This window comes from Cucurbita pepo, chromosome LG19 (genome assembly GCF_002806865.2).
Source record: "Cucurbita pepo subsp. pepo cultivar mu-cu-16 chromosome LG19, ASM280686v2, whole genome shotgun sequence".
NCBI lineage: Eukaryota > Viridiplantae > Streptophyta > Magnoliopsida > Cucurbitales > Cucurbitaceae > Cucurbita > Cucurbita pepo.
The window spans coordinates 7,313,524-7,326,534 of record NC_036656.1 but is presented as its reverse complement, the minus strand read 5'-3'; the positions used below and the strand labels follow the sequence as shown (position 1 = coordinate 7,326,534).

Below are 13,011 nucleotides of genomic sequence, written 5' to 3'. Positions count from 1 at the left end.
GGTAATAACACCCACCTCCACATGATAGCTAGCAATAGTAAAATAGTAAAACAAGTAATATCATTTTTGTAGACTGTTTTCAAATTAGGTCCTAATGAGGCCAATTCTAGGGTCGGCTTGGGCTCAAGTTTCCAGGGTTGGTTCATTGATTTGGTGTATTTTATTTTAATTTAATTTTAAAAATGATATGGGTAAGAAATTTATGGATAGTTGGTCCAAAATAGGTGACAGTACTTCTGTTTGAATCTGCTTAAGGTATATATTTGTCGTGAAGGAGGCCCAGTACTTCTGTTCCACTCCTCAGTCACTTGTCTTCCTAATGGGCCGACTCACTGCTCAGGCCATCACCGCTTACGTGCATATCTCTAAATCTCAATTATATAATATTATTATTACCTTCTCTCTTATTAAAATTATGGTTTTAAAACTAAAAGCTTCGACTTTTATTCGATTCACTGGATTATACAAAGAAGCTCGTATAGTTTAGAGTGCATATATAATCATTCAAGCTTGATACGATCAACTTATTTGTGAGCTTACGAAAGTGTGAGAACCTTTTATAAATGAAGAGAGCCTAGGAAAGCGTAGACGGGCAGGAATAATGAAGAGAAATTCTTGAACGTAATTGATATAACGTTACTATCATTTGTATAATTGTAAGAAAGAAAGAGACTGAAAAGTACTTGGGTTGTGAAAATGGTGATCCTTATAATATTGAATAATTTATAAAAAAATGGAGTCATAAAATATTGTAACGCTGGATTTGACTTTTATATCAATCATTTAATGTGATTAAATTGAAAATTGTACTCACCCTAACACATAATAAATATTGGAAGACTTAGGCTAGCTAGCTGCTGAATTGTAGCTTCCATCAATTATGATATGCCTTCTTTACTCTCCACGAACAACAACAAGGAGCAGCTCTATCTGTATCAACAGGAAACAAAACTATATCTTTACAATTATGGCATAGATTCGTTTGAATCCAAGTTTTTAAGATGTAACCGTTTAAACCCATCGCTAGCAAATATTGTCTTCTTTGAGTTTTCTCTTTTGAGCGTCCCCTCAAAATTTTAAAACGTGTCTTTATAACGGTGTGACAACCTCTTCCTTGCACACACATTTTAAAAATCTTGAAGGGAAGCCCAAAAGGAAAAACTCAAAGATGTCAGTCTGCTAGCGGTGTATTTGGGCTGTTATAAATGCCATCAGAGCCAGATACCACCATGTAGTGTGCCAGTGAGGAAGTTGTGCCCTGAAGTGGGTGGACACTCGGCAGTGTGCAGCGAGGAAGCTGGGCCCCGAATGGAGTAGATTGTGAGATCCCATATCGATTGGAGAGAGGAACGAGTGCCAGTGAGGATGCTGGCTCCGAAGGAGGTGGATTGTGAGATCTCACATTGGTTGGAGAGGGGAATGAGTGCCAGTGAGAACGCTATGCCCCGAAGGAGAGGGGGGTGGATTGTGTGAGATCCCACTTCGGTTCTTTATATGAGTATGGAAATGTAACGACCCAGATCCACCGCTAGCAGATATTGTCCTCTTTGAGTTTTCCCTTTCGAGCTTCCCCTCAAAGCTTTAAAACGTTATCCTCTTTGAGCTTTCTCTCTCGGGCTTCGCTTTAAAATGCGTTTGCTAGGAGAAGGTTTCCACACTGTTCTCCTCCCCAATAATAATCTCTAAACATTAGTATCCTTGAACTAAGTAGAAGAATAGAAAGTTTGAGATTAGTGTCCTAATGGCAATTATTCAGCTAACCTTAGCCATACTAATTCTTAGTAAAGACCTCCACACTTGTAACCAATAAATCTTTGGCTAACTTCTAACCAAACAAATCACATGTTATATTAAATAACACCTCCTCATCATAAGGATCCCAGATGGTTTTGGATTTGAGTTTAAAATTATGAACGATTCATGTGTTTTCTTACGCAAAAAGTAGAACCCACATGCTACCTATAATTCACCTCACACCCTACCAATTCTCTTACAGATATACATATGTAAATAGCATTATGGTGCTACACACTAGCATAAATAATGCTATTCTGCAGCATTATGTAAAGAATAGTTGCACCAGAATTAAATTATGGACCCATTTACTTCTATTTCCCCTCCAATTATTACCCTACAAACAAGTGAGTATAATTATTAGTCAATTGGGTAGGTAATCAACCCATGCTCCCTTCTATGAGCTTCTTATTTAACCGATAATACCTCATTCAATCAGGGTTATATCCAAAAGGGTGTTCCATTATAATATGTTTAATCATTGTAATATACTCTTAATAAAGTCTACCCATTTTGATTCTTGAAAGACCAAACCAAAGGGAGTTATGGGAATGAATGAGATCCATGTAAATGTGTGATGGTAACGCAAGAATTTCATAGAATTGTTAATGGAATTAGGGAGGTTGGAGACATAGGTGTGGGGTTGCTATACATATAGAGCATACCTTTAATTATTCTTTAGAAATTTATGAGGTTTTTGTTGCTAAGGGAGTTGGTACTTTTTAATTGTTGCCTTTCACACACCCACACGAACCCAATAAATAAGGCTTGCCTTATTTATTATACACGTACGTGTTCAAACAACAAAAGGGTTTGTTTTTGATATTCATGTAAAGAAGAAACAAGTTTGTGAAGAAATGGAGTAAAAAAAAACATGAGTTTTTTGTGTTTTCTGCATTTTGCAATTGTTGAGGTTATAAAAGAGTGAAAAAAGTCCAAATTTGGGTAGGAAGGCATTGAAAATGGTGGGTATATGGATTGTTTGGATATCTAATCTACTCTGTTCATTTGAGCAACTTTGTAGCTCAGAGGTACTCAGTCAATTAAGGTGAGAGCGGGACAGTCACATGAATATTTCCCAACAGTTTTTGTGGAAATTAAATCCCATTGGTTAGCATTATTGGATTATTATTACAACCACAAGTGGGGAGGGAGAGATATCCAAAAAGAAAAGAAAAGAAAAAAGGTCAGCTTCTTACGCTTTTGCATGAATAAAAGTCCAACAATATATAGCTTATGAAATCATGATACCTGCTGCTTTAAAAACAAGCCTAACTCACAGATCATCAAAACTCTCTCTTTCTCAATATAAACGTCAGTTTGATCCAATCAATGAACTGGAGTGGAGCTTTGTTGATTATTTGAAGTGGGAATCAGCCTTTTAGATCGAGGACTTCAAACTTTGTTGATTCATTCTTCAATTACCTTCAAGAGGAACATAAACTTGAGCTATTCAAGCTCAATCTCATCATCTTCTATTCATGGTTTGTATATATATTTCATCTTTCTTTTAATTCATGATATTCATAGCTTTATTTGTAAATAGATTTTAAAAAATGATTTAAGTTTATTACCTTATGCTTTTAGGTTTAATAGAAGAAACCTAATTTCTATACTTAAATAGTTCTTGATATGTTTATGTAGATGATCTGAATCATGATCCTTTTCCCCTTAAAATCTTACCCTTTTAGACCCTTTTCTTGTCAGTATTGCAGCAACCTATTATTGAATTTTCGAGATCGACGTAAGCGGGACGGGACCGATGAAAGGCGAGCGAGTCGAGCCGAAGAGAAGTTCAATCCATTGTCATCAAGAAAATGCTCATTGATTGATTTGAATGAAGAGGCAAGGGTTGAAGTTGAAGATGGTGATCATGACGCTAATGTAGTAGTTGAGCAAAATGAAGAGAGAAAAAAATATGGAAGCACTTCAATTCAGAATGCTAATAACTCATCAAGAGAACAAAATGCAAGGAGGACAACAGTGAGACAGTATGTTAGATCAAAGGTGCCTCGTCTACGTTGGACTCCTGAGCTTCATCTCAATTTTGTGAATGCTGTTGAAAGGCTTGGTGGCCAAGAGAGTATTAATCTTTCTCTTCTTTCAACAATTTCAAAAGGGTTTGTGTAAATTTAGTCTCTTAATCCAAAATAGTTAGAAAGTTCAAATCTTTTCGTTAATTGTAGGAGCAACACCCAAGTTGGTTCTTCAGCTGATGAATGTGAAAGGACTAAGCATTGCCCATGTTAAGAGCCATTTACAGGTACTGTAAAAATCAAAACTTTTTATGAGTTTTCACTTTCCCTAACCCTAATTAGCCACACACGCATTGCCTTTTCAGATGTATCGAAGTAAGAAGCTTGACCAAACGGGGCAAGGTACAGATTAGGGTTTTATTTAACAAAGTTCATATCTTTATGGATTTAGGGTTTTTCAAAAGTTTTGTTTTTGTATGTAATAGTTATAGGAGAAGCATGCAATGGGGTGATGCATGGGCATGGAGGATACTTCAATAGCAGTAATAATGGCATCATGAGCTTATTGCTCCAACAACCAACCCGCCATTCTTGCTGCCATCCAGTACTCACAAGGCATCTCCATTCCCACTTTGGAACTGGTAGAACAACACTTTTTGCACCCTATCATGGCAGGCCTTACAGGTATCAGCACTTATAAACTTTTGAATGTACTTTCTGTTGCTTGTTTATCCGTTTGGTATTTGGATGTAGCCAAGTTTTGGAGCAAAAGAGTAGATGGAGTAGCTTAGGAGAAAGGGCGTGGAAGATGAGAAGAATGAATGATCCAACGGCAAGTCATGGAAAGATAAGAGAGTTGAGAGAGGCATGGGAGCCAGAGTTGCAGCTGGGATTGAGCCACACAAAGAGTAATAGTAATAAAGAAATCACCACTGAACTTTCCCTTTCTTGAATGCTACCTGTGTGATGTCATATATACATATTATACACAAAGCCAAAAGGATAGAGAAGTGAAGTGAAGTTGTTGGTTGAGTTGCAGAGAAGATGATGATGATGATGATAATAACAATGTGGTCTCCTATTGCAAAATCAGCTGGCCATGATAATTGTACCCAATAATAGTTTGAGGGACAGAGAGAAAAAAAGGGGAAGAACTTTTGCAGCCGTTTGGGTTTGAATTCATTTTGAGTTTTGGCATTCATTGCATGTATGGCAGACAAACAACACTCATAATGTAACTCATTGCATATTCTTCACTTTAATAATTCTGCAGACCTCCTACGTCATCCACGAGCTGAACTTCATCAATATGGGATCCATTGAGTTTCCCCCATCAGTAGATTACCTGTGACAATGCCATGCCCATTCGCTTTCTCTTTATGCATTTGTCTCTTTGTCTGCTTTTATTGTTTTTTTCCCCTACTGTTGAGATACATAGAAAACGCTGCATTGAACAAGAATGAGGACATATAAGAGCCCTCTAGATGCTAACATCACAGCTCAAGAAGAGAAGCCAGTGCCAGTGGCATGGCATTTGCAGTTTTGATTCTTTCTGTCGCATTAATATTAGATAACTCACTCGCAATCGAAAAGAAACCTCCTCCTAATAGAATCACGGATGGACAAACGAAGGGCCATTAAAATCCACGTTAAAGGAAGATATTTGCATTCTGGTGGCCTCTGGGTCCTCTCGATCTAACTTGTTTTGCTGATTATAATGACTCTATTATAGCACTTAATTGTGAGACGTGTGCCAATAAGAATGCTAACCCCAAAGGTGGATGAATTGTGAGATTTCACATTGGTTGGAGAGGGGAACAATACATTTTATTATAAGAGTTTGGAAATCTCTTCCTAATAGATGTGTTTAAAAATTTTGAGGGAACGCCCCGGGAGGAAAAACCCAAAGAGGATAATATCTGCTAGAGATAAACTTGACTCGTTTTTATAGCTTACACACTTTTGTATTATCTCTTCTTACTGTCGTATTTATGTTAATGCACTTCCCAATGGTACGTAAGCAAGGCATTTCTGATCCTTTATAGAGAATCGAAATCACATATTTGTAACTTGTCCCTAAGGTAGCTGTCTCCATTTGTGTGTTTCATCAATAAAGTAATCTCTTACATTCGTGTGTTACATCAATGAAGTAATCTCTTTTTTTAAAATAAGTGCGATGGCCTCTTGGGACAAAAGATATGGCACATATGTAGGCCCCTCGCTTCTTTCAAGCCTCTAAAAATTGACATTTTAAGAAACTAGGCATGAAATTAAAAAAAAGTAGGAAAAGGAGAATGTATTGAATTAAAAGATCGATGATTTAATCAGATCTCAGTACACCCTTAGAACAAGATTTTCAAGTTCGACTAGAATTAGAATTATAGGCCGAGCTTATCTTGACGACAGAGAATCGAGACGGACAAGATGAGATGCAGGGAAAAGCGCAAGGGGTAATGACTAATGGCTCACTGACTAGATGGCTTAATGCTCTTCCAGTTAACAACTGATGGAACTGTGAGTGAAGCAAGGGCGTTCATGAGCCAGCATGAGACATGCAGTGGCAAGCCTGTTGGGTTACACAGTTTCTCTCTATCCTTTCTGCTGACTGCTGTGTAACAAGATTGAGGTTCCCACCAAATTTCTGCAGAGCTCTTCCCAGTATCCTGCATGCCAGTAACCATTCCTTTCTGCAAGAAACATTTAGCAGTTACATTTTCTAGAATTTTTACACATCTTTACAGAATAGCGGTTTCCTCCTATCACAAAAGTCTGCCTGCAGTCCACTTAACAAGACTCGATGTAACCAGAAACAACAGTCAATCAAAGTATACAAAACAGACCAGAAGGTTAGACCATTGAATGAATTTTTTTATCCCAAGTATCTTTTTAGGCACACGTCAGTGTCGAAATGCATCAAGTTCCTCAAGTGATACTACACAGAAGGGAGTTTCAGTAGGATGATTTGATCTAAAGATGATATTCATACGCATATGCAAGTGTATGCAGTATAGTTACAGTGACATGGTCCAGACACTATCTAAGAATCAAGATGAATACCATTCTGGATTCAAACAAGCAAGGTGTGGTTGCACAATTTTTGAAAGTTCGACAACATGTCCTAACTAATTGAGTCATGCTCACAGATACAAGATTTCCTACATCATGCATCTACAGTTCACAAATCTGGTTTCCATGGATTAGGAAATGCCAAAAACGGGACGTATCTAATGATCGCAATTATATGACACACATGGATACACTGACGTAGGTAGATAAACACGGGACGTATCTAAAACAGCTGGTCTAGTTGGTGATTTTAAAACCAGTAACCAGTGAATTGCCTGTCTTGTTCTAGAATAGCCCGATTACCGCTAAGCTCCTATTCTAACTTTCTTGTTCTGATCCCTCCCCCAGCTGAAATGATGTACACAATGATTTATACCAGAAATTTCAAGTTGGCATCCATGTAGGTTGTCTACCTCATGTTCACACAAGCATGGAAACCAAGCAGCCTAGGAGTACAGTCAATATAATCTTTACAGGGCAACGACCCTACAGAAAATAAGATGGCCACAAAAGAGGAGCCTCACGAAAAGGCAAAGTTCACTTACTACTCTAGCAGGAAGATAATAGGACTTCAAAACTATGGAATATACTCACCGTCACATACTAATCCCTTCACAATGTCAGAGATGGCGTAAAAGACTAGGTCCAAGGAATACAAGTTCCAGAGAAAAAGAAGCTTATATTCAATCTTGAACAAAGAAAATGACTACAATAATACATTCGGTTCAATCTTGAACGAACATACTTTCAGCCAACAAGTAGTGCATTTTCATTTTTTGTAACACTAAAATGACTTATTCACTTAAAATCTATGAACTGTAACATGATAAAATTCATAAATTCTTCAGAAGTAGCAAAATCTTTCCTTTCTCATGGGGCTCTTGGATCAGTCCCATGCTGCCATACAAAAACATGTTCGTCCCATCCAGTGCTAGCAAGCAGCCCCTCAACAAGCACGCTCATATCAATTCCGACGGCGAATTCTGTGTGATGATCATATCTCCCAACAAGAGCATCCTCCATCATGTAATCCCACAAACACACAGTCATATCGTACGAGCAGGACGCTAGCAAACCCTGCCGATGCGGGGAGAATTTCACTTTCCTAACTGCATATCCATGGCCATTCAAAACAGAAACCGGGGTCCTGTAGCTCCTCACATCCCATACCCTAATCGATTTATCGACCGAAGCCGTAGCAATACAACAATCGTCGTACTTATTCCAATCGCAAGATAGAACTTCGAAATCATGAGCTGGAATTATCATGGTGGAGGATGGTTCACGCACATCCCAGATGCGTACGGTGCAATCGCCAGAGGCTGAAGCGAACACATCGCCGTGGCGAGGGTTCCATACCGAAGAATAGACGCAATAGGCATGCTCTTTGAAGGTTCGGACGCTGGTGGGACGGTCAAGGGTCCAGAGCTTGCTGGTATCGTCCCAAGAGGAAGTCAAAAAGGAGTCGCGACGAACAGGGTTGTAGTCAGCAGAGTGAACCTCACGAGTATGTTCGTGGAAGGATCGAATGGGATTAGATGTGGGAGGAAGAGCGAGGTCATAGAGCTTGACAGAGCCATCGGCAACGGCGGCGACAAGAAGGGAGTCGTGAGATTCGGACCAAGAGACGTCGTAGACTCCGTCGGCGGTGTCAAAGGCGATGTGCTCGGAGATGGGGCCGGCGGGATTGAGATCGAGGACGTGAAGGCGACCATTGCCGAGAATTCCAAAATTTTGGGCAGTGGCGACGGCGATACGGGACTCGTAAAAGGGGCTGAACTTGACAGAGTAGCCATTGAAGGGGGTTTTAAAGACGGGCATGATTGAAGGTGTAGAACTCGGAGTTCAGTTCAGGAATAAGCTAAGCTCTCTCTCTCTCTCTGGATTTGTTGGAATCTATGCATCTTTATCTACCAGAAATTACATACCCCTTTTCCAAGAAAACGTTATATTTTTTATTTTCATAATCTATTTTAAATTAGAATTAGGTAAATAAATAATTTGAGGTAAGAATTATCATAGGGCCTGGGCTCGTAAAAGTGGTATCAACTGGGTCTGGGCTCGTATAAGTGGCATTAACTGGGCCTGGGCTCGTAAAAGTGGCATTAACTGGGCCTGGGCTAGTAAAAGTGGCATTGTCTGGGCCTGGGCTCGTAAAAGCGGCATTAACTGGGCCTGGGCTCGTAAAAGCGGCATTAACTGGGCCTGGGCTCGTAAAAGTGGCATTAACTGGGCCTGGGCTCGTAAAAGCGGCATTAACTGGGCCTGGACTCCTAAAAGTGGCATTAACTGGGCCTGGACTCGTAAAATATGTAGGCCCATTCTTGTTGTGGACTAATCGGAGCCCTTTAGCGTTTTTTAAAAAATTAATTATATAAATAAAGAAAATGGATTTTCTTATCAAAAAATGTTTTTGCTAGTTATATTTTAAGGGGAAAAAATAGTTATATTCAACAATTTGGTGAAAGAGTGAAGCGGGAGGTTTGATAAAGTCGGGTCAAAATAAGGATCGGGTGGGAGTTGGGTCCAAAGCAAAGGAAGGTCCAGTCCAGGCCCAACCGGAACTTCATGACCTGCGATGGAGAAGAAGAAGGTTAATTCGAGAAGTTGGGATGGGGTGCGGGTTACAGAACGGTGACCCCACCTTCTGTCACCCACATCGGACCGAACCAACCAAACCCAACCAAACCAAACCAAACCTTCCAAGATCCAAATAGTTATACCGACGCAGGTTTACATGTCTTTGTCCATGATTGAATTCAATTCGATTCAGCAATATGATTCCATCAACCCGAGCCAACCCAAGCCGAGCCGGTACCTCACCGTCAATCTCAACCGTGACGCAACCTAAGCCATTGATGCGACACGGCTCCCCCCTCTCTCCCGGAATGGCGACATCAACGGCTCGACCGTACCGTATTACTCACTCTCCCCCCGACGCATTCGGCTCACGCGTCCGGCACTTCGTCGCCGACGCAACTTCTTTAACCTCAACCCTTAACCCTTCCCTGCTTAACCCTACCATTTTCCTCTCTCCTCCAGCCCCATCCCCATCCCCATCCCCATCCCGATCTAATCCCTTACATCTCTTATCTCCGATCGCCGGTCACCTACGATATTTCTATTTCCGCTGCCGCTCTCGATGGGCGACATGACAGATTCCTTGACACCGTCGTCTGGCCACTCCCGACCCATACCCGTTCGTGAAGACTGCTGGAGCCAGGAGGCTACCTCCACTCTCATCGACTTTTGGGGTCGCCGTTTTGTCGAGCTCAACCGGGGGAATCTCCGTCAGAAGGATTGGCAGGATGTGGCTGAAGCGGTCAATGCCCTCCATGGTCACTCCAAGAAGACTCACCGTACTGACGTCCAGTGCAAAAACCGAATCGATACCATTAAGAAGAAGTACAAGAACGAGAAGGCTAGAGTTTCCGCTTCCAACGGATCCCTAACCTCCTCTTGGCCCTTTTACGATCGCCTCGATGTTCTTATCGGATCTAATGTTTCTCTTAAAAAGCCATCCACCTCCATGTCTCCATCTCCGCCGATGGTCCGTCCTCTTTCCTACCGGAAAGCGCCGCCTTCGGGGACTGCAAATGCGGTTTCTGTGGCGATTCCGCAGAAGCGGCCATTGGCAGTGGTGGATGGGGGGCATTTTCGCAGGAATTATTCGGCTATGGCTGCAGCAGCTGCTGCTACAGAAGCAGAGGAGGAGGAGGAAGAGGAAGAGGAGGAGGAAGAGGAGGAGGAGGAGGCGGAAGCAGATGCGGAGGAGAGGGGTATTGAGGAGGAGGAGGAGGGAGAAGGAGGGGGTATGAGAAGGTTGGCCGAAGCAATAGAGAGATTTGGGAAGATGTATGAAAGGGTGGAAGCAGAGAAGTTAAGGCAGATGGTGGAATTAGAGAAGCAGAGAATGCAGTTTGCAAAGGACTTGGAGGTGCAGCGAATGCAGATGTTCACGGAAACTCAAGTTCAACTCGAGAGGATCAAGCGTGGAAAGAAATCAGGTTCCAATGGTAACCAAAATTTCTTACCTTTCTTTATTTGTGGGTTGGGGGTTACTCTCTTAAATGTACAATTTCCCCTTCATTTGTTTTAAAAATCAACTTCCTTTTAAGTGTTAATACAAATGTAATTGCATTCACCACTACTCGTTTCTACTTCTTTAATATGTTTGGTTTAGTGTGTGAAGGATTAGAGGTACGCTTGATGGGTATTATTTTAAGATGAAGGAGCTGCAATTTCTTATTTCTTATTTCTTATTGCATACCTTTGGAGTTTGAACCTTTCAGAATATGCATGAGATTGCTAGGATTTGTTCTGCACGTTTGCTCCTACAATGTCATACTATGGTGTCTGCTTAGAAGGAATCGATTGTTCGAAGCTCACTCGGGCTCTTTTTGTTTCCTTTACGTGATTCTCGAGACATAGTAGAGTCAACTTCTGGAGTTTTATGAGCGTTGTTTCCACTTGCATTAGGATCAAACCCTTTCAAGACATATACCCTTTTAATGATGATGTCTAATAGTTATGGTCTTTTTTTGAAGAGGTTAGACTTTTCGTTATTTACTTTTGCTTTTAGTTTCCCCTAATTCGCTGTTCAAGCATTTGCAAGGGGTGGACGGTTGATTTGGGGAAATCATCCATGAACTCAGTTTTCCATAGTTACCAATTAACCGAACAAACTTCGCTAACTAGATCGAGGAGATTTCGAACTGCTTGTCTTTATCTATCAATCCATCTTTCATCCTTCTACAGCGCATGTCCTTCACCTGATCTTCTCGTTTATCCAATTATAATCTGGTACTTCAGGAGTTGATTAGGTAGGTAAGGGTGCAAATAACCCATTAGTTTCTCCAAGTGAGAAATTTCTGCCAATTGTTTATACTAGGAACTCAAAATTGGCAGATCAAACTGCTGATTTTCCAATTCTCATCTTTAGTGTTCTTCTACTGGCTAAGATTGTAGTGATGGGAACATTTGGTATCATAAAGTTCACGTTGCAGGCTAGTAAGCAGCAACTTGTATACAGTACTAGTGTGTAAAATTAGCTGGACATTCGTATTGTGATTCACTCGTTAAATCATGTGCGGTTTGATGCTGTAGTCATTTTAATATTGGAAGCTTTTAGTGATTGTAGCATGTTTAGAGATCGAGGGAAAACATTCTTTGTTATACAAGAGACAAACAGATTTGGCACAGGGAAAGTAGTCTGTAATGCTCGGTTTCAAATTTTTATAAAATCTTGGACACAAGAAATAGGAGAAGTTTAAAGGAGGGTGATGATCACTTAGGACTTGCATGGAGGAGGAGGAGGGTGATGATCACTTAGTACTTGCATGTTCCATTGTTCTTGCTAACCGTAAGCCTTTTAGCTTATTATGCCCCCACTCCCTTTTGATGTTATCTTGTCCCTTGCATATTCTTCTTTGCTTGAATATAATTTGTTACTTATCCAAGACGAGGAATTGGAATTGGCATGCTTGATGAACAATTTAACGTCCTTCTTTCTTTTTCATTTTTGTCAACTTATATTTGGGTTCGTAACTATGAATGCTGCCAAATATCTTGCGAGTTATCTTCCTGTATAAACTTGTTGGATAAAATGATATCAATGTTCTGTCTGTCTGTCTGTCTGTCCGGGTAGAACCCGTAAAAATATCCAATCTTATTGTCTTGAATCTAAACCCCTTGGGACACTCATGGATAGACAAACTTCAATGATTTTTTCTTTCCCAATTGGAAACAGTTCTAGATGCCTCAAACTCTGTGTAGTGCATTGTGAGGGGGTGGTCACGAGAAGAAAGGTGAAGAAGAAGGGTTTAAAATATCTCATGAGATTACAAGTTCCATTCTTTCTAATGTTCATTAACAATACATTTGTGTATGCATGGAATTCTTAGTTTGGCATAATGTGTTATTTGTTTCTGATTTCCATACATCTTGTTGCTGTTTTTGCAGACATCTATGGTTAGTGACATTTGATGAGCTTCCACCTTTGTCTCGCCCTTCTCCAAGTACATATTATTGCAGCTGATATGGGTATAAGTGAACCGCTAAGGCAGACAGATTGTTAGAGCTATTTCAATATTCTTATTGTTCTTAGCTCTTTTTTTTTTTTTTTTTTTTTTTTTTTTTTTTTTTTTTTTTTTTTTTTTTTTTTTTATTTTTTTTT

The 13,011-nt window shown here is 40.2% G+C and overlaps 3 protein-coding genes across 3 annotated transcripts; 2 read left to right on the top strand and 1 right to left on the bottom strand.

Moving 5' to 3' along the window:
• The first annotated feature begins 3,098 nt into the window (after positions 1-3,098).
• On the top strand, positions 3,099-5,032 carry LOC111782243 (protein PHOSPHATE STARVATION RESPONSE 3-like). The gene is made up of 6 exons (XM_023663076.1): positions 3,099-3,278; positions 3,502-3,877; positions 3,981-4,057; positions 4,136-4,172; positions 4,256-4,454; positions 4,524-5,032. The coding sequence occupies exons 1-6, from the start codon at positions 3,276-3,278 to the stop codon at positions 4,720-4,722; spliced, it is 891 nt and encodes a 296-aa protein (XP_023518844.1). The 5' UTR covers positions 3,099-3,275; the 3' UTR covers positions 4,723-5,032.
• A 1,019-nt stretch (positions 5,033-6,051) lies between these two features.
• LOC111782242 (peroxisome biogenesis protein 7) lies at positions 6,052-9,085 on the bottom strand. The gene is made up of 2 exons (XM_023663075.1): positions 7,431-9,085; positions 6,052-6,457 (listed from the first exon to the last, which is right to left on the bottom strand). The coding sequence occupies exon 1, from the start codon at positions 8,655-8,657 to the stop codon at positions 7,707-7,709; it is 951 nt and encodes a 316-aa protein (XP_023518843.1). The 5' UTR covers positions 8,658-9,085; the 3' UTR covers positions 6,052-6,457; positions 7,431-7,706.
• Positions 9,086-9,215: 130 nt separating this feature from the next.
• On the top strand, positions 9,216-12,986 carry LOC111782244 (trihelix transcription factor ASIL2-like). The gene is made up of 2 exons (XM_023663078.1): positions 9,216-10,852; positions 12,798-12,986. Exons 1-2 carry the CDS (start codon positions 9,979-9,981, stop codon positions 12,809-12,811), a joined length of 888 nt encoding a protein of 295 aa, XP_023518846.1. The 5' UTR covers positions 9,216-9,978; the 3' UTR covers positions 12,812-12,986.
• Positions 12,987-13,011: the final 25 nt, after the last annotated feature.

Coding starts and splice junctions, on each gene's coding strand:
- LOC111782244 (XM_023663078.1), top strand. CDS start 9,979: ATGGGCGACATGACAGATTCCTTGACACCGTCGTCTGGCCACTCCCGA.
- LOC111782243 (XM_023663076.1), top strand. Junction 3,878..3,980: donor AAGGCTTGGTGGCCAAGAGA/GTATTAATCTTT, acceptor CGTTAATTGTAG/GAGCAACACCCAAGTTGGTT. Junction 4,455..4,523: donor TATCATGGCAGGCCTTACAG/GTATCAGCACTT, acceptor ATTTGGATGTAG/CCAAGTTTTGGAGCAAAAGA.
- LOC111782242 (XM_023663075.1), bottom strand. CDS start 8,657: ATGCCCGTCTTTAAAACCCCCTTCAATGGCTACTCTGTCAAGTTCAGC.